General features: G+C 42.2%; 1 protein-coding gene across 2 annotated transcripts in view; it reads left to right on the plus strand.

Moving 5' to 3' along the window:
* Osbpl10 (oxysterol binding protein like 10) overlaps positions 1–22,135 on the plus strand; it is a 281,475-nt gene extending 259,340 nt beyond the window's left edge. For both annotated transcript variants that reach the window (XM_047531595.1, XM_047531594.1), the window contains 4 exons: positions 6,121–6,307; positions 7,946–8,128; positions 19,696–19,849; positions 21,905–22,135. In XM_047531595.1, the coding sequence (XP_047387551.1) occupies positions 6,121–6,307; positions 7,946–8,128; positions 19,696–19,849; positions 21,905–21,949 (569 nt within the window). In that variant the 3' untranslated portion in view covers positions 21,950–22,135. The remainder of the gene's footprint in view (positions 1–6,120; positions 6,308–7,945; positions 8,129–19,695; positions 19,850–21,904) is intronic.
* The last annotated feature ends 4,082 nt before the right edge of the window (positions 22,136–26,217 follow it).

Genomic DNA, 26,217 nt, shown 5'->3' on the forward strand with positions numbered 1-26,217 from the left:
TGGCTTTTACTGAGTGAGATGGGACTCCCTGGAGGGTGGACGTGATTCTAGCAGCATTAGTGTGGCTGCTAAAACAGAAAGTGGGAGTGGGCATTGCAAAGGGAGAAGCAGAGAGAAGGTGTTTATTTTTCTCCTTCCTTCCTACACACATGCACGTGCAGAGTTTAAATCTAGGATTAGTCAGAATATGCACTTGGCGAATATAATACTTCATATAGAATAGAGTTCCTGGCATCTAGAGAATATTCACCTTCCTTTCTAGAGTTTTCTGTGCACTCAGCAGAAACGTTTGTTGCTACTCGTCAAGACATGAGAAACCCAGATTCTTAAACTGGAGTGTAGAGTAGAGCTGTCCCAGGCTGTGAGACCCTGAGTAGGGGCTCTTGCCACTGGACAGATATCTGGAAATTTTATACAAAAAAAGATGTACAAATCCGTTTTTAGTGATTTCAGAAATTCACAAGTCAGAGAAACTCAACCTTTCCCCAACTTCCAGGATGCTGCTTTCTCCTCCTGGGTAGTGGCCCCTGCCTGCCTCTTCCACTCTCGGCTGTGGCTTTGGCAGGGAGTAGGGTGTGTGGTGGCTTCCCCCGTGTGCCTGTTTTAACACCGGTTCTTCCTTCCTGGCATGGTTGCCCCCACCCCTTTCTCTGTGTCTCTGTGCTTTGTTTTTTCTGTCACTCCTCTTATGTGCCCAGTCCTTTCACTTAAGCCACGTCACCAGGTCTCCTCCCAGAACACATGGTCTCCTCTCATGGCCTCTGGACCTGTCCTGGCGTGAGTGATGAGGTCCTTCCAGCCCTGTCTGGACGTGTGATGTCTCGTGGTCTTAGCCATCCCTGCTACCTGGCAGGATAAATTACCCAGGGCAAGGGCTTTAATTCCCCCCTGCACAGCCCTGGCACTCACCTAACATCCTGGGTGAGAAGCCATTTGATGCCCTCCTCTTGGGCCCTCGAGCATCACCATTGCTGAAGCAGAATCAAATTTGCTGCTTTTGCCTTTTTGGGGGGGAGGCGGGGTGGGGGCGCTGCTTCTAAAATTCTGCTCAGAACTTCTCAGTGGAGTGCTAAGTACAGAAAGAAGATTCTAGAGAGAAACTCTGCAGGGCCTCTCCCTGGCCACCCACCCAGTGTATTCCTGCTGCAGATGACCTGGACAGGGACACCATTGATTCACTTGGGTGAAACCTGAGGTTTGCCTGAGCCCTTTTCAGTAGTCACGCCCCCTTCTCCTTCCTAGTCATCAGATGTGCCCTTTGTCACATACGATCTTATTTTTCACCAAAAAATACTTCTAAGAATCCCCAAACTTCAAAGCAGAAGGTTCTGGTTCCTGCATTAGAGTTCCTTTTGTGTTGAGGAGAGGGAATCTTTTCTTCATTTATTTCCTCCACATTCCACAAATTTATTGATTGGGTTTCCAGTAACATTCCAGCCCCTTGTTCTAAAAATGATATCTTAATATCTTTTTAGACTATTGTAAAGTGCTTCCCTGTGCCATGAGTTCACTGAGGTTACAGGTCAGAGGGCACCCCCATGCTGATGACTTGAACTGAGATGCTGTTGAGGGACCTCTGGGCCTATGTCCTTAAACAAGGACAGCTCCTCTAACCCCCTTCAGAAGCCCCACTGCAGGGAGCTGAGCCGCCCTCAACTGTTCTTCCAACCACTACCCCCCAAAATGCCAGGATCAATGCCCAGAAATGAGCTGCCGCTTGTCAGAGTCTGGGAACGCGTTAGGGCTGCTGAGAGTGGTGTGGGCCTTGGGGTGAGGAGCACCCAGCCACCGGGTCTGCAGACCCGCCCAAGGTGCTATCTGTAGTGTTCAGATACTACTATTGGAATATTTTGATTCCTTTGTTTGAGATTGGACACAGAACTGTTTTCAGTGGATCAGTTTGAAAATCTTCATGCTTTACCTTATGTTTATTGGTAAGTTCGTTTGTGGGATTTCAAATGAAAATTTCCCCGCTTGAGGTCTGAACCACAGCACAAATGATTATGTGGCATTTTTCAGCTTCTCTCAGCTTCTGAATCAAATGAAGGAAGTAACTTTCATTTGCAGTCCCATTTGTAAGTCTAATTTTAATATGGTCATTTATTCCTATTAAGAACATTTTTTTATAAAAGTAACTCTACAAAAAAAGAATACTAAGTTGGCATCATCACAGGTGATTTAATGAATGAACATACATTTGGGGATACTCAGAAAAGAGACAGAGGAATGCGATTTTGTCAGTGTCTTCACATCATTTTAGCTCTGGGGCTCGCTGACTTCTGGGGATTTGAGGGAAATTTCTCTGTGGTTTGGAAGAGATTTTTCTGTAGACCAGTGGAAGGGGGTGGTGATGCTATCTCTTATGCAAAGCATTGTTTCAAAACATCTTTTCCAGAAGCAGAAGCTGGGCACTAGTTCATATGCCTATGAGTCAGTAAAAATCAAAGTTTAATACCCCTCGTTTACTTATTTTGATAGATGCTAAAAAAAAAAAATCTTTTAAGATAAAATAGTAATTCTCTTAACTTGGAAGAACACAGGATATGTCCCATCATTTTTCAGGACAGATAATTTTTACGGTGGGACAAATAGGTTAAAATTATACTGTGTGGAATTTGCATTAAAGAGAAGAATCTGTGTCCAGGCAATGTGGTGCATACCTATAATCCTGGTGGTTTGGAAGGCTGAGGCAGGAGGATCACAAGTTCAAAGCCAGCCTCAGCAACTCAGCGAGGCCCTGAGCAGCTCAGATGAGACCCTGTCTCTAAATAAAATATATAAAAAAATTTTTTAAAAGGTCTGGGGCTGGGGCTGGGGATATAGCTCAGTTGGTAGAGTGCTTGTCTTGCATGCACAAGGCCCTGGGTTCAATCCCCAGCACTGCAAGAAAGAAGGAAAAAAAAAAAAAAAAAGGGTCTGGGGATGTGTGGCTCAGTGGTTAAGCACCCCTGAGTTCAATCTCCAGTACCAAAAATGAACAAACCCCCTCAAAAACTAAAAAACTGTAGAGAAATCTATGCAGTATATAATTGTCCAGATTAGTTTTCATTTGGGGAGAGGAGTTCTGAAATATCTTCAAAGTTTGATCACTTGAAAGTCCTCCAAAAAGAGAACTTTTGAGAAACTAGTATGTGCTGGTGAAAAAGAAAAGCTCCCTCCTTTTTGAGAGAATAACTTTAAAAATACTTAAATGGCTGCTTACTTGGTGCAGTTAAGTGTTAAACTTGTCAGCCAGATGCCAAGTAATCCCAGTGGCTCTGGAGGCTGAGGCAGGAGGATCACAAGTTCAAAGCCAGCCTCAGCAACTTAGGCCCTAAGCGACTTAGTGAGACCCTGTCTCAAAAAAAAAGGGCTGGGGATGTGGTGCAGTGGTTAAGTGCCCCTGAATTCAGTTGCAGGTACAAAACAAAACAAAACGAAAAACAAACAAAAAAACCCTGCCATAAAGAGTCGTCGGGAAGGAATGAGATGACAACCTCAGGGTGCTTGGGGCAGTGGCAGGATGCAGTTAGTTGAGTTTGAGAATCGCCTCCTCCATCTTCATCAAAACCTTGAGTATGCGTACCATTATCCACATGTTACAGATGTGGAAACCGAGTCACAGGGAAGTTAAGAGTGCCAGGACAACGAGTGTGCACCATAAATTGGTGCATTCGTCACACCTATTCAGTTATCTAACCAGCCAGTGGGGAAGAGGGGGCAGGTAAATGCTGCAGCGAGGGGGTGGGGGTGTAGCTCAGGGGCAGAGCACTTGGCTCGCCCGTGTGAGGCCCTGGGTTCCGGCCCTAGTCCGGCCAAAAACAACCAGAGAAAAACTGCTGCTGCTCCCTCTGCCCTCCAGTCCTGCCATGTGACTCCCAGTAACCCCCAAATCCTCGCTTTCTGGTGGTCTTAGCTCCTGGCCGGGCCCTTGGTGAGCCTCCCTCCACGTGGGAAGGGCTCTAGACCAGCATGTCGTCTTGGGTTTCCAGAACCAGTCCTCTGTTTTGTGGGCTGGGAAAACCGACTCTAGTGGACTAAACGGAGAGCTAAGTGTGCTGTGTCTCCTGGAGCTCCTGGCGGTTAAGGAATTTTCAAGGGCGAGCGGAATGATAGATAGCTGAATGCACCTTTTGTCGACTTCAGAAGCCAACAGCAGCCACGACGCCTCTGTGTCAATCAGCCCCACGTGGCTGACACTCCCCTGGCGACCTCCTCTGAACCAAAAGTTCATTCCCTCCCTCTTTCCCTGCTGCCCCTCACCGTCCCTCTCTGATTCCAGCTCTAGTTGACTTAGATGTCTGCTAGCCTCAGAGAAGGGCAGTGATGAGCCAAGTGGCTGAGCTGAATTTCGATCTCTTCCTGTTAACACGGTGATGATAGCTGTATGCGACGTCTCGAGGCTCATGGCTGTGGGGATGAGGAGCCCCGGGAAAGTGGCAGCCAGAAAGTGCTCACACATGGAATCTTGGGCACAGTCTTCACCTGCTGCGGTGGAGGAACCAGGGAGGAGACGTTACAAACTACCTCTGGCCGTGTATGTTGGCCTTCGTGGGGCCCACGGTGCCCTTGATGATGGTGTGGCCTGGCCTGAGCTGGAGTAGCACGGGGGAGGCTTTGCTTAGGGAGCTAAGGCCCGCAGCGCCGGAATGGGGTGCTGCAGAGGGCCTGGTGCTGATCCCAAGGGCCTCTGTGGGACCTCGGTACACAACCCACACAGCAGCCCTGGGAGGTGTGTAGTTTAGAGTAGGCATCTCAGCCATGAAGAGTGTGGCCTTTCCCCTGGGGATATGGATAAACCCACCTAATTCTGAATTTTTTGAGAGGACTGATACCCTTCCAAGCCCAGTTCTTGGGTCCTCAGAGAACCTATGATCTAGAAGTAGGTGGGATGGTGCTCCCCACCCCTGGTTGACAGCAGGTGTAGAGTCTGATGTCTTTCTTTCTTTCTTTCTTTCTTTCTTTCTTTCTTTCTTTCTTTCTTTCTTTCTTTCTTTTATTGTAAACAAATGGGATACATGTTGTTTCTCAGTTTGTACATGGAGTGAAGGCATACCATTTGTGTAATCATAAATTTACATAGGGTAATGTTGTTTGATTCATTCTGTTATTTTTTCCTCCCCCCCCACCTCTCCCACCCCTCTTTTCCCTCTATACAGTCCTTCCTTCCTCCATTCTTGCCCCCCTCCTTAACCCTAACCCTAAACCTAACCCCTAACCCTAACACTAACCCCTCCCACCCCCATTATGTGTCATCATCGGCTTATCAGTGAGATCATTTGTCTTTTGGTTTTTTGAGATTGGCTTATCTCACTTAGCATGATATTCTCCAATTTCATCCATTTGCCTGCAAATGCCATAATTTTATCATTCTTTATGGCAGAGTAATATTCCATTGTATATATATGCCACAGTTTCTTTATCCATTCATCAATTGAAGGACATCAAGGTTGGTCCCACAGTCTAGCTATTGTGAATTGAGCGGCTATGAACATTGATGTGGCTATATCTATGTAGTATGCTGATTGTAAGTCCTTTGGGTATAGGCCAAGGAGTCTGATGTCTTTAACTTCATGAGAACTATTGTGGCTGTCTCTTGCTGTCACAATAAAGGCAAAACTTCTTAATGTGCCTTTTAGAACTCAAAAGACAAGGTCTGGCTGTCGCTGGTGGGGTGGGCCTCTGCACACCACCTGCCTTCTGGGGGGTCCCTTTTTTCAGCCTCTCCAGGCTCACCAGGTGCTTCCTGCCTCAGGGCCTTTGCAAACTCTGACTCTGACCTGGCTCAGTTGTCCCTTACCAAATCAGCACTTCCCTTTGGAGGCCTCATTGGCCCGGGGCACCTCTCCCCTCTGCCTTTATCACAATTACAATTTTGTGTCTGTGTGATGATTGCTTAACACCCGGCATTCGCTTGGGCTCCCTGAGGGCTCCCTGAGGGCAGAATGTGCACCCTTCTGTCTGGTGCGTGGTGCCTTCTCAGTGCCTCCTGCAGCACCCGGCTCACAGCCAAGCACGTGGCCAGGGGGAGGCTGACCTCTGGGAGGCGGGAGTGGTGGCAGCTGGCAGGAGCATCTTGCGTTACTCGGCTAGTGGCCCCTGTCCCTGCCGTTTGCCTGACTGCCCCCTCTCCCCCTGGAGGTGTGCTGAGGCTCCTGGAACACGGAGAAGAGTACGTCTTCACCCTGCCCAGCGCCTACGCGCGGTCCATCCTCACCATCCCGTGGGTGGAGCTCGGAGGAAAGGTCAGCATCAACTGCGCCAAGACCGGGTACTCGGCGACGGTGACGTTCCACACCAAGCCCTTCTACGGCGGGAAAGTGCACAGGTGGGATGCGGCTTCGCCTTGTGGCGATGCTGAACTTTCCTGTCCCTGGGGGACCGGGGACATGGAATTCTAGCGAGTGGAAATAAAGCTAGCAGATTTTTTGCAAGAGGCTGTTTCCCCACTTCACAGGGCTTTTTTGGCGCCTGCCCCACTCTTAATGGATGGGGGAAGCTTTGGTCAAGCCTTTGCAGAACGCACCCCAGAGAATAAACGGTGCTTCTGTTTGTTACAATGGACTCTGCCTTCCGAGGCCTCAGCCTGTTCCTCCGCTCTGAAATGATTTGGCCTGTGAGTCTAGACATTGCTGGGAGCTCCTGGTTTCTTGTTCAACGGGCTCCATTCACTCTCCTGAATCCTGGGTCATGTACCTATCAGATGGGATCCTTCCCCAGCCCATCTTTTTTCCCTTTTATAAGCTGGGAAACCCTAGCCTTAAACTGAAGGAGAGGTCTGCTGTTTGAGGAAGCACCAAGTGGTTTTAAGGCTCCAGCAATAAAAAAAAAAAACTCCTTAAAGAGCAGACCTACTGTGTGAGCAAGCTTCTGTCTTTGCCCTTTTCCTTAGAAAAACATTGGTGTTCACACAAGGACATTTTCAGTGGCTCCCTGAAGCCACTGGCTCACATGAGCTGACTGTATATTTCTTCCAGGCTGCGCATTCAGTGATACCATGTTGGTAGTGGAATTAACACAGAAATTGACAGAGGCAGACGGGACTGGTGTTTCCCTGCAGAGAGAGCCAGTTGTTAAACGTGGTACAGCACACCACTCATAATCTCCCACTGTGCACCTCGTCCCTGGGGCCAAGCCTCTGCCTTGCCACCCAGGAACTGGGACAGTTTTCAGGCTCAGGGAGAATGCTCCCATGCCTGTATCTGAAAACTCCAATTCAGGTACGGAGGACCTTAGCCCTGGCCCTTGGCTGCTTTGGACTAGCCTCCTGCTTTAGCTTTGTTGCTCTGACTGTGCAGAAAACTACAAAGTGAGGAGGTGGGTGGGCGTCTGCTCTCACTCAGAAGCAGAGACCTAGAGTTCCCTGGGGTGAGGCAGCAAGGAGAGAGGTCACAAATTTCCACAAAGCCCTTTTCAAGGGAGGTTGAAGATTCCCCTCCAGCTGCCCCTGAGTTGGAAGGTACTGACTGGAGGCCGGTAGGGTCAGTTCTGCTCAGCCTGCTTTCCAGGGTGCGTGGACGCTGGGCCGGCCACTGCCTCCTTTCCCAGCGTGAGCTCTGTTGGGATTGTGCTTGACCCACATTCAGAATTGACCCTATTTAAGGACTGAAAAGCTCTCTCTCCACTCATAATCTTTTTGTGCTTGAAATATAGCGCTGTTAGATGCTTTTGGGGGAGAAAAGAGTTTGTTTTCACTCGACTGTTAGATTTCCATCTTATATATGTGCATGTTTATAAGAACTAAGAAGTAAACATTTCTACTATTAACAAATTACTCTTAATTACCATTAACCAGTTTATGGACGTTATTCAGATTTCACCTGTTTTTGTTTGTTTTTTTTTTTAAGGATATTTTAAGAGTAAAACTAAAGGGGGGGGGAACCTCCTCCACAACCTGCCTAAAAAACTCTTAAGTACAAGTACTTCCTTTGAAATCTGTTTTCATTTGGCTCATTCACGAATTCAGGGTCACAGCTGAAGTGAAGCACAACCCAACCAACACCATTGTTTGTAAAGCCCACGGGGAGTGGAACGGTACCTTGGAGTTCACCTACAGCAATGGGGAGACCAAAGTCATCGACACAACTTCACTACCAGTGTACCCTAAGAAGATCAGGCCTCTGGAGAAGCAGGGGCCCATGGAGTCCAGGTGGGAACCAGCCTGTGCGTCTCCCAGCCTCACTGACTCAGGGAGCGGGAGGAAGCTTTCGAAGCACAGCTCCTGGGCACTGGCCAGGAGTCCCAGCTACTTGAATTTCCCATCTGTCCCTTAGGGTAGACCCATGTAGCTTTTAGTTTAATTGTCCTGCACTTATGGGGTGGGCTGTAGAAATAGTCTGATAGACTTTTTTTTTTTAATCCGGTTTTTCCTGTACTTTTTATTGGCACAACATAACAGTGGGATTCCTTTTTACATATTCATACACGAACATGATGTAACAATATAATTTGGCCAGTTTCATCTCCCAGAACCTCCCCTTTCCCTCCTTTCCTCTACTGTTTTTCCTTCAATTTTCTGGAGAGCCCCTGCCCCCACCTACTCCCGGTAACATTTCTTTTCCTTTTCCCCCTCTAGCTTCCATTTGTGAGGGAAAACAAAACCCTTGACTTTGAGTTTGGCTTATTTCACTTGTTCTCAAGTTCCATCTGTTTTTCTGTAAATGACACAATTTCATTCTTTTTTTTTTTTATATAGCTCAATAAAACTCCATTGTGTATATATACCATATTTTCTTTATCCATTCATCTGTTGATGGACACCTCAGCTGGTTCCATAGTTTGGCTATTGTAAATTATGCTGCTGTGAACATAGCTATGCATGTATCACCGCAGTATGATGATTTCAGTTCTTCAGGATAAATACCAAGGAGTGGTGTATCTGAGTCATATGGTGGATCCAGGCCTGTTCTTTTGAGGGACCTCCATGCTAATTTCTGTAGTGGTCGTACTAATTTACAGTCCCATTAACAGCATAAAAGTGTTCCTTTTCCTACACATCTTTTCCAGCATTTATTACTGTTTCTTGATGACTGCCATTTTGACTGGTATGAAATGAAATCTCTGTAGTTGTGATTTGCATGGTCTAATTGCTAAAGAAGTTGAATTTTTGTTATATATTCATTGGCTATTTGTCTTACCTGAGCTTTTGAGGTCCTACTGAAAAAGTTGTTGCCTGTACCTATATGCCGGAGTGTTGATCCTATATTTACTTGAAGGAGTTGCATGGTTTCTGGTCTAATTCCTAGATCTCTGATCTGTTTTGAGTTGATTTTCGTGCAGGATATGAGATAAGGGTCAGGTTGCATTCTTTTACATAGGATAACCAGTTTTCCCAGCACCATTTGTTCAAAAGACTGTCTTTTCTCCAGTGTATGTTCTTGGCTCCTTTGTCAAGGATCAGACGACTATAGACGTGGGGGTTTGTCTCTGTGTCTTCTATTCTGTTCCAATGATTAATGTGTCTGTTTGGTTTTTTTTAAGAGCAATCAGTAAAATCCAAACTTTATTGGTTGATTATTAGTTGAAAGACAAGTGACTTTTTAAAAAATTGTAAACAAATGGGGTACATCTCGTTTCTCTGTACATGAAGTAGAGGCATATTATTTCTGTAATCATACGTTTACATAGGGTAATGGTATTTGATTCATTCTGTCATTTTTTCCTCCCCCCCACCCCTCTTTTCTCTCTATACAGTCCCTCCTTCCTCCATTCTTGCCCCCCTCCCACTCCCCATTAGGTATCATCATCCACTTATCAGTGAGATCATTCGTCCTTTGGGTTTTTGAGATTGGCTTATCTCATTTAGCATGATATTCTCCAATTTCATCCATTTGCCTGCAAATGCCATAATTTTATTATTCTTTATGACTGAGTGATATTCCATTGTGTATATAGTTTCTTTATCCATTCATCAACTGAAGGGCATCTAGGTTGGTTCCACAATCTGGCTATTGTGAATTGAGCAGCTATGAACATTGATGTGGCTGCATCACTGTAGTATGCTGATTTTAAGTCCTTTGGGTATAAACTGAGGAGTGGAATAGCTGGGTCAAATGGTGGTTCCATTCCAAGTTTTCTAAGGAATCTCCACACTGCTTTCCAGAGTGGCTGCACTAATTTGCAACCCCACCAGCAATGTATGAGTGTACCTTTTCCCCACATCCTCGCCAATACCTGTTGTTGCTTGTATTCTTGATAATTGCGTTTCTAATTGGGGCGAGATGTAATCTTCGGGTAGTTTTAATCTGCTTATCTCTAATTACTAGAAATGTTGAACATTTTTTCATATATCTGTCCATTGCTTGTAGTTTGTAATGTTCATTTCATTAGCCTATTTGTTGACTGGGTTATTTGTATTTTTGGTGTGGAGTTTTTTGAGTTCTTTATATATTCTGGAAATTAGTGCTCTATCTGAAGTATGGGTGGCAAAGATTTTCTCCCACTCTGTAGGCTCTCTCTTCACATTACTGATAGTTTCCTTTGCTGAGAGAAAGCTTTTTAGTTTGAATCTATCCCAGTTAGTGACTCTTGCTTTTATTTCTTGTGCTATGGGAGTCCTGTTAAGGAAGTCTGATCCTAAGCTGACATGTTGAAGATTTGGACCTACTTTTTCTTCTATAACCTGCAAGGTCTCTGGTCTGATTCCAAGGTCCTTGATCCATTGTGAGTTGATTTTTGTGCAGAGTGAGAGATAGGGGTTTAATTTCATTCTGTTGCATATGGTTTTCCAGATTTCCCAGCACCATTTGTTGAAGAGGCTATCTTTTCTCCATTGCATATTTTTGGCACCTTTGTCTAGTATGAGAAAATTGTATTTATTTGGGTTCGTGTCCATGTCCTCTATTCTGTACCATTGATCTTCCTGTCTATTTTGGTACCAATACCATGCATTTTTGTTACTATTGCTTCGTAGTATAGTTGAAGTTCTGGTATTGCGATACCCGCTGCTTCACTCTTCCTGCTAAGGATTGTTTTAGCTATTCTGGGTTTCTTATTCTTCCAGATGAATTTCATGATTGCTTGCTCTATTTCTGTAAAGTACATCATTGGGATTTTAATTGGAATTACATTGAATCTGTATAGCAATTTGTTAGTATGTCCATTTTGACAATATTAATTCTGCCTATCCAAGAACATGGGAGATCTTTCCATCTTCTAAGGTTTTCTTTAATTTCTTTCTTTAGTGTTCTGTAGTTCTCATTGTAGAGGTCTTTCACCTCTTTTGTGAGATTGATTCCCAAGTATTTTATTTTTTTCGAGGCTATTGGGGTAGTTTTCCTAACTTCTCTTTCTGAGGATTCATTATTTATGTATAAAAATGCATTAGATTTATGAGCATTGATCTTATATCCTGCTACTTTACTGAATTCACTTATGAGTTCTAAAAGTTTTCTGGTGGAATTTCCTGGTTCCTCTAAATATATAATCATGTCATCAGCAAATAGGGATAGTTTGAGTTCTTTTCCTATTCATATCCCTTTAATTTCTTTGGTTTGTCTAATTGCTCTGGCTAGAGTTTCAAGGACAGTGTTGAATAGAAGTGGTGAAAGGGGGCATTCCTGCCTTGTTCCAGTTTTTAGGGGGAATGCTTTCAGTTTTTTTCACCATTTAGAATGATATTGGCCATGGGCTTAGCGTAGATGGCCTTTACAATGTTAAGGAATGTTCCCACTATCCCTATTTTTTCTAGTGTTTTGAGCATGAAGTGATGCTAATCAAATGCTTTTTCTGCATCTATCAAAATAATCACTTGATTCTTGACTTTAAGTCTGTTGATATGGTGAATTACATTTATTGATTTCCAGATGTTGAACCAACCTTGCATCCCTGGGATAAGACCCACTTGATCATGGTGCACCATCTTTTCAGTATGTTTTTGCATGTGATTTGCTAAAATTTTGTTGAGAATTTTTGGGTCGATGTTCATGAAGGATATTGGTCTGAAATTTTCTTTCCTTGATGTGTCTCTGTCTGATTTAGGTATCAGGGTGATATTGGCTTCATAGAATGAGTTTGGGAGGGTTCCCTTCTCTTCTATTTCATGGAATACTTTGAGGAGTATTGGAATGAGCTCTTCTTTAAAGGTTTTGTAGAACTCGGCTAAGAACCCATCTGGTCCTAGACTTTTCTTTGTTGTTAGGCTTTTGATGACTTCTTCTATTTCATTATTTGAAATTGATCTATTTAAATTGTGTATGTCCTCTTGGTTCAGTTTAGGTAATTCATATGTCTCTAGAAAGCTGTTGAAGTCTTCGAGATTTTCTACTTTGTTGGAGTATAGATTTTCAAAATAGCTTCTAATTATGTTTTGTATTGCAATTGTGCTGTTGTGATATTTCCTTGTTCATTCCGAATTTTAGTAATTTTGGTTTTCTCTCTCCTTCTCTTTGTTAGTGTGGCTAAGGATTTATCAATTTTTTTTATTTTTTCAAAAATCAACTTTTTTGTCAATTTTTTCTATTGTTTCTTTTGTTTCAATTTCATTGATTTTTAGCTCTGATTTTAACTATTTCCTGTCTTCTACTTTTGGTGTTGCTCTGTTCTTCTTTTTCTAGGGCTTTGAGCTGTAGTGTTAGGTCATTTATTTGTTGATTTTTTTTCCCTTCTTTTATTGAATGCACTCCATGAAATAAATTTTCCTCTAAGTATTGCTTTCATAGTGTCCCAGAAATTTTGATATGATGTATCTTTGTTCTTGTTTACCTCTAAGAATTTTTAATCCCCCCAATGTCTTCTGTTATCCATTCATCATTCAATAGCATATTATTTAATCTCCAGGTGTTGCAGTAGTTTGTTTTTATTCTGTCATTTATTTCCAATTTTAATCCATTGTGATCTGATAGAATACAAGGTAGTATCTCTATCTTCTTGTATTTGCTAACAGTAGCTTTGTGGCATAATATACGGTCTATTTTAGAGAAGGATCCATGTATTGCTGAGAAGAAAGTGTATTCACTCTTCGTTGGATGGTATATTCTATATATGTCTGTTAAGTCTAAATTATTGTGTTATTGAGATCTATGGTTTCTTTGTTCAATTTTTGTTTGGAAGATCTGTCCAGTGGTGAGAGAGGTGTGTTATAGTCACCTAGTATTATTGTGTTGTGGTCTATTTGATTTCTGGAATTGAGAAGGATTTGTTTGATGTACATGGATGAGCCAATGTTCGGGGCATAGATATTTATGATTGTTATGTCTTGCTGATTTATGCTTCCCTTAAGCAGTATGAAATGTCCTTCTTTATCCCTTCTGAGTAACTTTGGCTTGAAGATTATCTAATAGGAGGATGGATACTCTGGCTTTTTTGCTGTGTCCATGTGCAAGGTATGTTTTTCCCCATCCTTTTGCCTTTAGTCTGTGGGTATCTCTTTCTATGAGATGAGTCTCTTGCAGGCAGCATATTATTGGATCTTTCCTTTTAATCCAATCGGCCAGTCTATGTCTTTTGATTGATGAGTTCAGTCCATTAACATTCAGGGTTATTATTGAGATATGATTTGTATTCCCAGTCATTTGGCTCATTTTGGTTTTTTGACACAACTTGGTTTCTCCTTTATTTGGCTATTCCCTTAGGGTAGTTCCTCCCTTTACTGATTTGCATCATTGTTTTTCATCTCTTCCTCATGGAATATTTTGCTGAGAATATTCTGTAGTGCCGGCTTTCTTTTTGTAAATTCTTTTAGCTTTTGTTTATCATGGAAGGATTTTATTTCGTCATCAAATGTGAAGGTAAATTTTGCTGGGTATAAGATTCTTGGTTGACATCCATTTTCTTTCAGAGCTTGAAGAATGTTGTTGTTCTAGGCCCTTCTAGCTTTTAGGGTCTGGATTGAAAGATCTGCTGATATCCGTATTGGTTTCCCCCTGAATGTAATTTGATTTTTCTCTCTCGAAGCCTTTAAAATTCTGTCTTTATTTTGTCTGTTAGGTATTTTCATTATAATGTGCCTTGGTGTGGGTCTGTTGTAATTTTGTATATTTGGAGTCCTAAAAGCCTCTTGTACTTGATTTTCCATTTCATTCTTTAGATTTGGGGAATTTTCTGATATTATTTCATTGAATATATTGTTCATTCCTTTGGTTTGTTTCTCTGTGCCTTCCTCAATCCCAATAACTCTTAAATTTGACCTTTTCATGATATCTCATAATTCTTGTAGATTCTGTTCATGATTTCTTACCATCTTCTCTGGTCAACTTTGTTTTCAAGATTAAATATTTTATCTTCAATGTCTGAGGTTCTGTCTTCCAGGTGTTCTATCTTATTGGTTATGCTTTCTATGGAGTTTTTCATTTGGTTTATTGTTTCCTTCATTTCAAGGATTTCTATTTGTTTTTGTTTTTTTCCAGTATCTCTAACTCTTTATTGAAATGTTCTATTGCTTCTTGCATTTGGTCTTTTAAATGTTGATTGGTGTGATCATTCAAAGCCTGCATTTGCTCTCTCATTTCATCATTTGCTTCTCTGATCATTTTAATTATGTACATTCTGAACTCCCTTTTTTTTTTTTTTTTTTTTTTTTTTTTTTTTTTTTTTTTAACAGTGATGGGGATTGAACCCAGGGCCTTGTGCTTGCAAGGCAAGCACTCTACCAACTGAACTCCCTTTCTGACATTTCTTCTGCCATGCTGTCATTGGATTTTATTGATGTAGCATCTTTAGGTTTGTTTGGGACATTTTCTTCCCTTGCTTTCTTATTGGTCAGGTATCTACCCCTCTAGTAGTGAAACTCTGAGATATTGCAGATTTCCTCTATTGACTTACAGTGTCCCTGTAGATTTCCAATAACTCACCTCCTAGCCTTCAGTAGCCTTAAGTCTTGGAGGAACTTGATAATGCAGTGCTCCACAAAGAATCTGCCCCTCTAGGGGTGGTGGCCTTCAGGTAGGGTATATTTCCTGCTGGTGAGCAGAGGTGCCTCCACTTGTTGACCGATGATCAGCCAAAGGGGGACTAGACTGCGGACTGGGGTGTGGCTGGTCTGGGCCTGTGTCTGTGGTTCTACCGCCCCGGTAGGAAAGCCTTGCCTGGCGGGGAGACTCACCTGGTGGGGAAGTCTGGCTGGGCAGCTCTCCTCCGAGAAGTTCCCTTCAATCCAGAACTACCACCTGGGCTGGGCAGCCGTCCTCTGCGACGTTCCCAGGGGTCTGTACCTACCTCCTGGGCCAGGGAGCCTCGCCCTGTGAGTGAGTCTCTTGCTGGGCAGCCCTCCTCTGCGACATTCCCTGGGGTTCAGTCCTGCCGTCTGGGCCTGGGACCCTTACTCTGTGCTGAAGCCCTAATGTTTCTGTTTTTATGCCAGTACCAAGCAGTTCTTGTTAACTGTAGCTCTGTAGAATAATTTTGAAGTCAGGTACTGTGATGCCTCCAGCATTGCATTTTTTCTTTTCTTTTCTTTTTTCTTTTTTCTTTTTTTTTTTTTTTTTAAGAATTGCTTTGACTATTCTGGGCTTTTATTCTTCCAAATCAATTTTAGAACTTTTTTTTTTCCTAGTTCTGTGAAGATTATCATTGATATTTTTGTCATTGAACTTGACATTTGTAGTCTACTGCATTGAATCTGTAAATTGCTTTGGGTAGTATGACCATTTTAACAATATTCTGCCTATCCATGAACATGGGAGGTCTTATCTTGTGTTGTCCTCAATTCCTTTTTTCAGTGTTCTATAGTTTTCATCATAGAGATCTTTTACCTCCTTGGTTAGATTTAAACCTAGGTATTTTATTCTTTGAGGTTATTGTGAAAGGGGATTGTTTTCCTGATTTCTTTCCAGCAGATTCATTATTGGTGTATAGGAAAGCTATTGATTTTTGTGCACTGACTTTGTAACCTGTTGCCTTGTAAATTTGTTTATTAGCTCTAGAAGTCTTCTGATGGCGCCTTTGGGTCTTCTAAGTATAGGATCAGCTCATCTGTAAATGGTGATAATTGGACTTCTTCCCTTCCTATTTTTCTCCCTTTTATTTTCTTCTCTTGGCTAATTGCTCTGGTTGAACTTTCTAGCAGTATATTACATAAGAGTTGTGAAAATGGATGTCTAAGACAGACTTTTAATGCCTGTCCTGAAAAATGTCTGTCAACACAGCTGATGTGTTGCTTGACTACAACATCAACTACAGAGTTGCTAATAATTGAAGAACTGTGTGATGAAGCAGTGAAATACTATTTCTTCCCAGCTTAGTAGTGTTATTTTTAAAAATTCAGTGCTGGCAAGGGTGTAATAAAATTGTTTCCTCCTAGTAGGAATATGAGGAGTTTACCTGTATGGATCAGTAGTGTTAAACGAATGAATTCACTTTAATTTTGTTTGCTACTGCTGGGAATCTGTTCTTGGGAAAATTCCTAAATTCAGATTTAGGAAGCTGATTTTTAAAAAAGAAGAGAGGCAGAGGAGGGAACTAAACAAAAGAAAGAAACCACCTAACTGTCTAGCATTTGGAAAATAGTTGGTGAGTTATGGAGTATACACTCAATTAGTATGTCCACTCTATGGTATGAATACAGTGCAGCCCCTTAAAGTGACATTTATGCAAATACACAAGCAGAATCTTATTGGAAGATGCCATTTTGATTTTTCAATCTAGGATGTTAGCAAACTATGCATGACCCATGGGTCAGATCCAGCCTGTGACTGGTTTTATAAACCAAGTTTCATTGGAACAGAGCCATGACGGTTCACAGCTGTACATGGTTTACATATGGTTTATGGCTGCTTTCCTGTGCAACAGCAGAGTTAAGTAGTTGCGGACCATAGACCATATGGTCTGCAGAGCCTCAAATGTTTACTGTCTGGCCCTTTACAGAAAATGCTTGCCAACCCTCACTCTAATCTAAAAGTATGCTGCTCTTTTATAGATAGCATGTAAGGTTAAAATGAAATTTCAAATGATTCTGCAGAAGGGTTTGCTATTACTAGAAGAGTCTACAGCCAAATAAAAGAGGTGCTTGTTAAGTGGAAACAAAGCAGGAACACAAGGTGTATAAATAATACATTATAGCTGAGCTTAATAAAAACAGAGCTTCAGCATCCTGGAACCTTTGCTTTGTTGTAGGATTAGTATTAGAACAACTCATCCTTGTTATTTGGGGATAATGAGTATAACTTCTCTATGTCCAGATGGATGTCATGAACTCTGTCCAAGCATCCTTTTTTCAACCCAACCCATTGAGCAGTGGTAGCAGGAAAAGGAAAAAGCTGCAGTAAGGAATAAAATCCAGCCCCTGGTCATGCTGGCTGTGATGGAGAATTCCCAGGACAAGTAATCCTGTGGGTCTTATCATGACTTGATGGTTGTTTCCAGTCTGGCCATTGAGAACACAACTGTGATAGTCCAGCTGCTGTTCTTCTGAGGATATTAGCAGCTGAGCTACCCTTCATTAAGGCTCTTTACTGCCTTGTTAGCCTATGGGAACTCAGAATTCATCCTGGAGCAGGGATGGAGTCTGGTGTGTTTGTGTACTTTTATTGAAAGGTGGAGCTGGACTGCAGGGAAATGGAGCCAACCCACTTTGTTCTTTGGGGAGCAAACAGCATTGAATAGAGCGGCTGGTCCGAGGACTCCCTTGCTGCTTAGAAAACCTGCATTCCCTGTTCCCACCAGGTCCCCAGTGCAAAGGAAGGGCCATCAGCATGACTTAGTGGACCAGTGGTTAGACCAGTCATCTCGGCCTTACAGTGGTGACATGCCTGAGGAGGCCTCCAGTCCCCAGCAAGTCCCCTTGGAAGGGAACCAGTGCCCCATCAGGAGTAGAGCAGATACTCTGTCCGCACCTGTTGATGTGCCGAGTGTGGTCTGAGCAGGGGTCCTGCCTTGGTGAAAGCCCTCAGCAAAAGGCAAAGCTGGTGCCCAGCGATGCCAGGCACACCTGGCCTTAGCCACTTGTCCACCCTTTGCCATGTTGTCTCCCTCAGTGAGAGCTCCTTTTGGCTTTCCTTTTGCTTTAACCTGTGCCTGTCCCTCCCCACCCTGAAGGTGCCTTCCCTTGCTGTTTTTTCCTTAGCTTGGTGTTCAGCGCTTTCCTCAGCTGAGTCCTCACACACTCTCATCCCCCCTGACCCCCAGGTCTGGTGGCTCTCTGGGTTGGATCTTTGTGAGCTCTTTGTAGGCCAGTTCTTGCCCCACCTTCTCCTCTCCAGTCCCTGGGTGTCTCTGCCCTCTAAATTTGGGCCACTGTCCTAGAGAGGATCTCCCATTCTAGATGTCCCTGTACCCAATTCTTCCTTTGGCATGAGGAGTAATGAACAGTTCTAGTTGATTCCTTATCTCCCTTTACTGTTTTGGCCGATTGTGTGTGTGTGTTGCTGGGGACTGAACCCAGGTCTTGAACATGCTAGGCAAGCACTCTACCATTGAGCTACATCTCTCAGTCCAATTCCTTTTTTAATTGACATAATTGTACATATTTATGGTGTACAGTGCGATAGTTTGATACATATATTCATTGTCTAATGAACAAATCAGGGCAACTGGCATTTCCATCTCCTTCAACATTCATCATTTCATTGTGCTGGGAATCTTTGTACACCTCTCTTCTAGTTCTTCCTAAGACCTAGCTTCATTTTGCAGCTCCTGAAGCTTCTTTTGCTGTAGAACAGGCCATTACGTCGTGCTCCCAGGGTCTGTATGGGAGACTCATGGCAGGAGTGGTGGGAAGGAGAACATGACCCTTGGCGTCAATCCTCCTCAGAAGGTGTTGCTTGCTGTCCCTGACTTGCTGGTGGCCCCACTGTCCCTTCTCAGCCTAGAGGCCAACATTCAAGGTTTCCTATTGCACATAAGCCCTGCCTGCAGAAAGGGTCAGGGGTATCCCCTGTGGAAAGGGATCTAATGAGAAGCCTCCACTTGCCTCCTGGGTACAGAGGCACCATTGAAAACTGATGGCTCCTTTTATTTGGAAATTGAGGCTTTTCCTGATGCATTTCAGTGTGGAAGTGTGTGCATGACAGTGTCCTGCTTTACCATGTTTTTTTTTTTTTTGTCAATTTTTAAAATTTATTTATTTATATGTGGGGCTGAGGATTGACCCCAATGCCTCACACATGCTAGGCAAGTGCTCTACTGCTGAGCCACAACCCCAGCCCCACCATGGTTCTTTGCACTTTAGATTGGGGTGTTCCTTGGAATCCAGGCTGGTCCCTGGGAAGTCCTGAGGAGAGCTGCATGTTAGAAGACAGACTAGCTACTTCTACAGTGAAGGAATGCAGCAGAGACAGCTTTCTGTGTAGGCCTGGGGGAAAATGATGGATCCTACACCACAAACACACACACCATTACTTTCTCCTCCTCTTCTTACTCTTCTACACGTTAGTTTTCTTTGTAAAATGGGAATAATATAACATCTATATCATGGAATGGGGAGGATTAAATGGATTTATAAATGTAAAATGCTTAAAAATGTACATGGTAAATGCCATGTCAGTGCCCGCGATTATTGTTGGTAGTAATGTTATACTGCCTACTGATGTTATTGGTAGATCTGAGCTCCAGAAACTCAGAGCCCAGAGAAAGCCATGCTGCTTGGGACAAGTAGAATGAAGGCAGCACAGTCACAGAGCCAGGTAACTCTGGGTTCAAATCCTGGCTTGGGCAGCTTCGATACCTGGATAAGCTCCCTCTGGAGGTGGCTTGCCCAAGTTCCCTTCCTGCCTGGGCACTCTCTTGTCATCCTCCAGCTGGCTGACCTCTTCACACTGTTTCCTCTCCTCTGTGCCTCTCCAGGAACCTTTGGCAGGAGGTTACCCGGTATCTGCGACTGGGGGACATTGATGCAGCCACAGAGCAGAAGCGGTGCCTGGAAGAGAAACAGCGGGTAGAGGAACGAAAACGGGAAAATCTCCGCACACCATGGCAGCCCAAATATTTTATCCAGGAGGTAACTCTGCTGCCTGTTAATGGATTCTTGCTCATGAGAGCTTACCCTGGGCAAGGAAGCTGATGGGTTTTTCATGCTCACCAGTTTGGATGCAGGGGTACAGGCGAAAGGGAGGTCCTGGGATCAATTAGGGGCATCTTAGCTCTGGCTCCAGCTTTGGAACAGGATTCAGGATAGTCCTGTAACTGCACTCATGGTAATTTCTTGAAGCCTAAAACCATCTTGAGGGCAGAACTGAGCTATTGACACTTCCCCTCTAGTGTCCCTCCATTAGAAAATCCCATGAGCCTGCTGGAAGGGAAAGGAATGGGATTGCACATCTGAATACTGTTCTATTTAAGGAAACCATAACTCTTTGTTACTTTATCATTAGTAACATATCAGTTATGAAGTGCCTCACAGCCAACCCACACCTGGTGGGCTGGAACTCTCATGATGGAGAACTGCCTCTCAGGGCTCTACCTCCTGTGAGCCACATGGGATGGATGTGTTAGGGAAGACCAGTGTGATTACCCTGCCTGAAATGCTGTCACGGCTGTCACTTAAGAAAGTGATGTTGGAAGGCAGAAGTAATATCCACGTGGCTGCCACCCCATTGGGCAAGTGGGCAAGACACGGTATGCCCCATAGAGGCCCTTATACTCTTAACTGTTTATAAAGTAATTAGGAAGCACTTGGAACAGAATAGTAAGTTTTAAAAAGGTAGGAGCCACGATTTGCAAAGTAGGCCCTCGGGAGCCTAGTAACAGAGGTGGTCAGTGAGAACGGGGCAAATGTCAGTCTCTGTCCCAAGCAGGAGATGCCACGCACGTCTAGGTCAGCATAGAATGATTATCTAATTATTCATGCCAAGCCAGAAATCTGGATATTTATGGGAAATCTGATATTTGCATGATGTCAAGAATTTTTTTTTTTTTTTTTTTTTTTTTTTTTTTTTTTGTGGTGCTGGGGATTGAACCCAGGGATCAAGTGCAAGGCAAGCACTTTACCAATTGAGTTATCTCCCCAGCCCAATGTCAAGAAATTTTAAAAATTTAAATACCAATCAAAATGTATCTGTGGGTCTTTCTTTAGCCCTGGTGCCACTAATCTCTTAACTTCTGATACAAATATAGCTCATTCTTTCTAGACATAAGGCTATGGGGTGACTTAGAGCAACATAGCAACTTAGTAGGGGCCTTATAGTCAGAGCAGCAAGCCACCAGTGCTCCCCAAGTCAGGAACTGAGAAAAATGGACTGAAAGGACACTTGAAGTTTGGACTCTGGTTCAGACAGGATGCTTGGGGGTGGGGGTTGGGGGGCACTGCCTTTAGGGACCTTTGCCCAGATGAGGTAAATCCTTTAAGAACCCTTCCATGAGGTGGGGTCCTGTCCCTGAGACAGCTATATTGCCTGGATTCTGTGGAAAGCTGTACATTAAACAATAAGAAATTCTTTTACTTGGGTTTAATAAAAATCAGAACATTGATAACAGAAGGCCTGAGGGCACGAAAACAATAAAAATCATCCCAACTCCTGAATGGTAATGTACATTGCCTTCTGGCTTAGCTGCCATTTTGATTCTTGCCTTTCTGTACTTCATTGGTTGGTGGTCATTTCTTTTGTGTGCTGCTCTCTCTGGCTACTGCCTGTTGAAGTCTCTCTGGCGTCTCACCCCTGCAGCATGGTGGGATAAGTCACTGGTTTGGGTTCACGTGTAAGCTATGCCTTTTCTTTCTAAGTTGGTTCATTCATCCAGTCACCACCTTTCTCTGCTGTGTCAAACTGCTTTTTTGCCAAGTAATCTTGATGTGAAGTAACAAAGTCCCTGTATATTTTGGTCATTCCAATACTCAGATAGAAGATTATCTTGGGTTCTAAAAGCAGCCAGGCCAAGAGGGGCAGTGAAGTCACTGGTTGGCTTGGATGAGACATTGGGAACAAAGCAGGTATGTGCAGACTAGCAGAGGTCCCTGTATTATCCTGTTATATCAGAGACTGGGGCACCTACCCTTGCTTTTCTCCTTTTGTCTACTGAGAGGTCTCCATGTAATTCCTCCTTCCTTCTCTTTCAGGGCGATGGCTGGGTATACTTCAATCCCCTCTGGAAGGCACACTGATGGGCTGGAGGTGCAGAGCTTTCCTAAATAGCCCTGTTTTTGTAGGAATTAAAGTGGTACAGTACCAAGGTTCTGTTGGCATTCACCGAGACCTCTTGCTAGCAAACAAGAAATGGTTAAAAAAAAAAAAAAATCTATACTGTGAACCATGCTCCCCCAAACTCTTGCTAAAGGATTGAATTTATCCAAGAGCCATTTGGGGCGTGTGTATACACACTTAAGTGTTCACACACGCACTATGTACATATCTGAGTATTACTACACATGTAAATACTGCACTTACCAAGGTTTAAGTGGGTAATCATGAGCTCCTTTTTATCAATGAGGTTTGAAGTTTTCTATTTTTCACTTTGCCAAAAATGTTTTGCACTTACAAAGATGTTTTCACTTAAGTCAACTTCTGTCAAAATGAAGATTGAATTGGCATGGCCCAATTGATGTCCTTTTTAGCAAAGTGGCTCATTCCTGGTACAAGTGCAGGTTGCAATCATTTCCTAAGTGTGATTTTTCACCTCCCTCCCCACATCCATGTTTTGTTTGTCCACACCCAAACTACTTTTTCTTGTTGAGACGGGGGTGTGCAGGAAGCTGTTGGAGATGAATGCCAGAGCCTTCTAGGATGGAATCCAGAGCCAGGCTCCTCTAGTGAGTTTTCCTGATGCTCAAGGCACGAGTCATACATTCCTCAAGTTTCTTCCTTTACAGCAGAAAACAAATCTTATGGAGAGTTCATTATCTTCATGATGGAAAAAAGGGCTTTAGAAGCGAAATACACATGCATGCATATTCAAACATGCACAAATACCACCTCAATCTTATATTTAGTTTGGATAGAGAAAAAGACTTTCCTGTGGATTTTTAAAAAGTGTTCTTCTCTGGTATGACTCAAACTCTGCAAGAAAGCCACTGTGATTAAAACATATATAACAGCCTTTGTAAGTGTTCCATGGTTTCAGTTGAATTTGTCCTCAGCCTTTACAAATGAGGCCAGACGTGACCAAAACAAAAAGGAAATATGATTTGATTTTTGCTCAAGGCTTAATTTATTTTTTACTGTGCCACTCCAATGATACTTATAAAATTCAGTAGCATGAATGCTTCTCTGTAGTAATACTAATTTTGTGCCTTTCGTCTGCTTTCTTAAGACCAACTGTTCACACTTTGTAGATCTTAGACAAATATATTTCAATTAAATATTACTATTGTCTCTGTGTGTTTATTTTCAGGGATTCAGACATTCTGATCAACTGGCGGCTCTGAATGAGCCCAGATTTTCTTTATTAGGTATTGCTAGTTACTCATCTATCAAGTGTTCTAAATACATTTTTAAAATCTATCCAATATTATGAATACTTTGACAAGTCCTTAAGACTAAGCACATGCTTCATGAGAAGAGTTCTTGTTGAGTTATGGGTCTGTTAAGGACCATAATCCTAAAACATCCAGGTGAATAGTGCTTGGGACCATTTTATTTCTAAGTAGGTAAGTGGAAAAGATGCTATTTTGAGGGAGAAATTCTCCATGAGTAATCACTATGGTATCTGGATTTTCTAGTCTTTCTACAAAGCATAAGTCATTTGGGAAGTCAAACACAGAAGGCTCACTTTTTGAGTGGTAGGGCAAATATTTTTTTGAAATTGTTAAATATCCATACTTGATTTATATAAAAATAGGGTAGAACTCCCAAGAATAATTTAACATCCCATGTACTCACTGCTTAAGTAATGAAACCTGTTTGTGGTACCTCAAAAGTTCCCATTGCATTCCTACACTATTGTATCTCCCCTCCATGCCCTTTTGCAGTAACCATCCCCGTTGTTTTATACTATACCTGCTATGTGTAGTTCTAAACAGCATATTTGGCTTTACCTATATTTTGGACATTGCATAATCGTACTGTATCATACTACTGTTAGCTTATTCAAGCCAACACTATTTCCAGGTCAATCTATAACTTAGTGTATTTTTCATATTGCTGTGTAAAACGTGTACATAAAAATATATACCTTTTATTTCTTCTTGCCTGGTTGTTCTGGCTAGAACTTGTGTTGAATGGAGATAGCAGAAGCAGTATCCTTGTCTTATTTTTATTATTGGAAAAAGCTCTCAATCCTTAACTATTATGTCTGTTGTGGAGTTTTCATATGTGGACTTTGAGTTAGTTTCCTTCTATTCTTAGTTCTGTTGTATTTTGATCACTGAAAGGGTCTTGATCTTGTCACATGCCTTTTCTTCAAGAATTAAGATGATCATATAGTTTTCCCCCTTTGGTTACCGTTACATTTTCATATATTGAACTACCTTTTAATTCCAAGATTCCACTTTGTCAGTGTATAATCCTTTTATATACTGTTGACTTTGCTAGTATTTTTAATAATTTTTGGACCAAATATTCGTAAGGGATCTTGGTCTGTTTTGTTTTTTATGGCTAGGATGAATTCAGAAATGTCTTGGGAAGGATCCGTATTCTTTAAATGACTGGCAGAATTCACCAATGAAGCCATGTGATCTTGGGCTATCTTTTTTGGGGGGATCAGGGGCTTTTAAATATTGATCCAGTCAATAATTACAAATTATAGATCTATTCAGATTTTCTACTTTGTGATTCAGTCTTTGCAGGTTGCATCCTTCTAGGAATTTGTTCAAGATTATCCAATTGGTGGGCAAGTTTACAGTACTTACTGTCTATGTTGCTCAGGCTGTCTCTGAACATAGAACTATCATAATCTTGTTTACCTTTGTAGAACTGGAGTAATGTCTCCACTTTCTAATTTTATTTGACCTTAATCTCTTTGCTAATTTTGATCTTTCTCCATTTTATTTCAAGGATTATCAATATTTTACCTTATAAAGGAACTTGGTCTTCATAGTTTTATTACATGAACACAGTTATCAATTTGTCTATTTTTGATAGAATTCCTAGGATAGAGTATGTATAGCAATTGCACTAATGTCAAAGTATGAGTTCATTTTTGCACGCTTTTCAATACTTTTGTATATTTAGCTAACCTGGTGGGTAGTATTCCTTTCATATATATTTGCTATTTTGGATTTTTTTCTGTCAAGGGCTAATAAAAATCTTGTCTTCCTAAGAGTTCTTTATTCTGAATATTAGTTTTTTGTCAGTTGCAGGCTAGATGACAGTACATATCTATTGTCCAAGGTAATTATTAAAAGGCCACTGAACAAAGATTTAGAATATGCATTGCTTCAATACTCACTGTAAAGGTACAGTCAAGATGGGAAAGTATTAGTTTAAGGACCACAAAGATCAATGGAACAGAGAATACAGAAAACATTTTTTTCTCAGTTTTCTACTAAGATGCCAGTGTAGACACAAGTCTTTGGACAGTGTTGCCAACTGAAGTAAAACATCTCCAGTCATACGAAATTTAACTCAAAATATAGACCTAAATGTAAAAAAAACTTGAAACAAATTCAGAGATTTACTCATTGTCCAGTTTCTCAATCTTTTTATAGTCCTTGGGGAAAGGGAAGTATCAGAAGCTTGACTAGTGCTCATCTTCTGCAATGTTAATGCAGGTCCTCCCTCCACCAAGGCCATAAATTTAAAAATTTCCTTCAGAAGGAAAGAGGTCTATGATCCATTTAGCTTATTTTTAACAAATTAAGATGGTGTGCTAAGGTTACAAGAGAATGCAGTTAGTCATTCTGGCTGCCATATAATCCTGAGTTTTCGTTCAGTCTCTGCCTTTGAAAGAAGCCAATTTCAGAAAGCAGATACCTGATATTCTAAGCAAAATGCCTCCAAGCTGTTACTATCTCTATTAAAAATTTTTCTATTAAGGCATTTGCTGGGTAAATGAAGTTGGAAAATAACACTCAGTGAAATAGGTCAAGCCCAAAAGACCAAAGATCGAGTTTTCTCTGACAATACATAGGAGCAAGGGTGGAGGTGGGGGGGGGGGGGGGATGAAGGAACTTTGGATGGTATAGAGGAAAATGAGTGGGGGTGAGGTGGAGGAAGGAAAGAGAATGAGACAGACAGTATTACCCTATGTATACATATGATTACACAAATGGTGTGCATCTACATCATGCACAACCATAGAAATGAAAAGTTGTACCCCATTTGTATACAATGAATCAAAATGCAGCCTGTAAAAATAAAACTTTTTTCTAATGTTGGATCTTTAAGAGACACAAAAATAGGACTGGTAATGTCATTCAGTGAGATAGTGGGGATGATTTAACATCTTAAATGCTTTTGTGTTCTGAAATCCAAAGGAATAAATGTTTAATATTCC

Source organism: Sciurus carolinensis, chromosome 17 (assembly GCF_902686445.1).
Source record: "Sciurus carolinensis chromosome 17, mSciCar1.2, whole genome shotgun sequence".
Classification (NCBI taxonomy): Eukaryota; Metazoa; Chordata; class Mammalia; order Rodentia; family Sciuridae; genus Sciurus; species Sciurus carolinensis.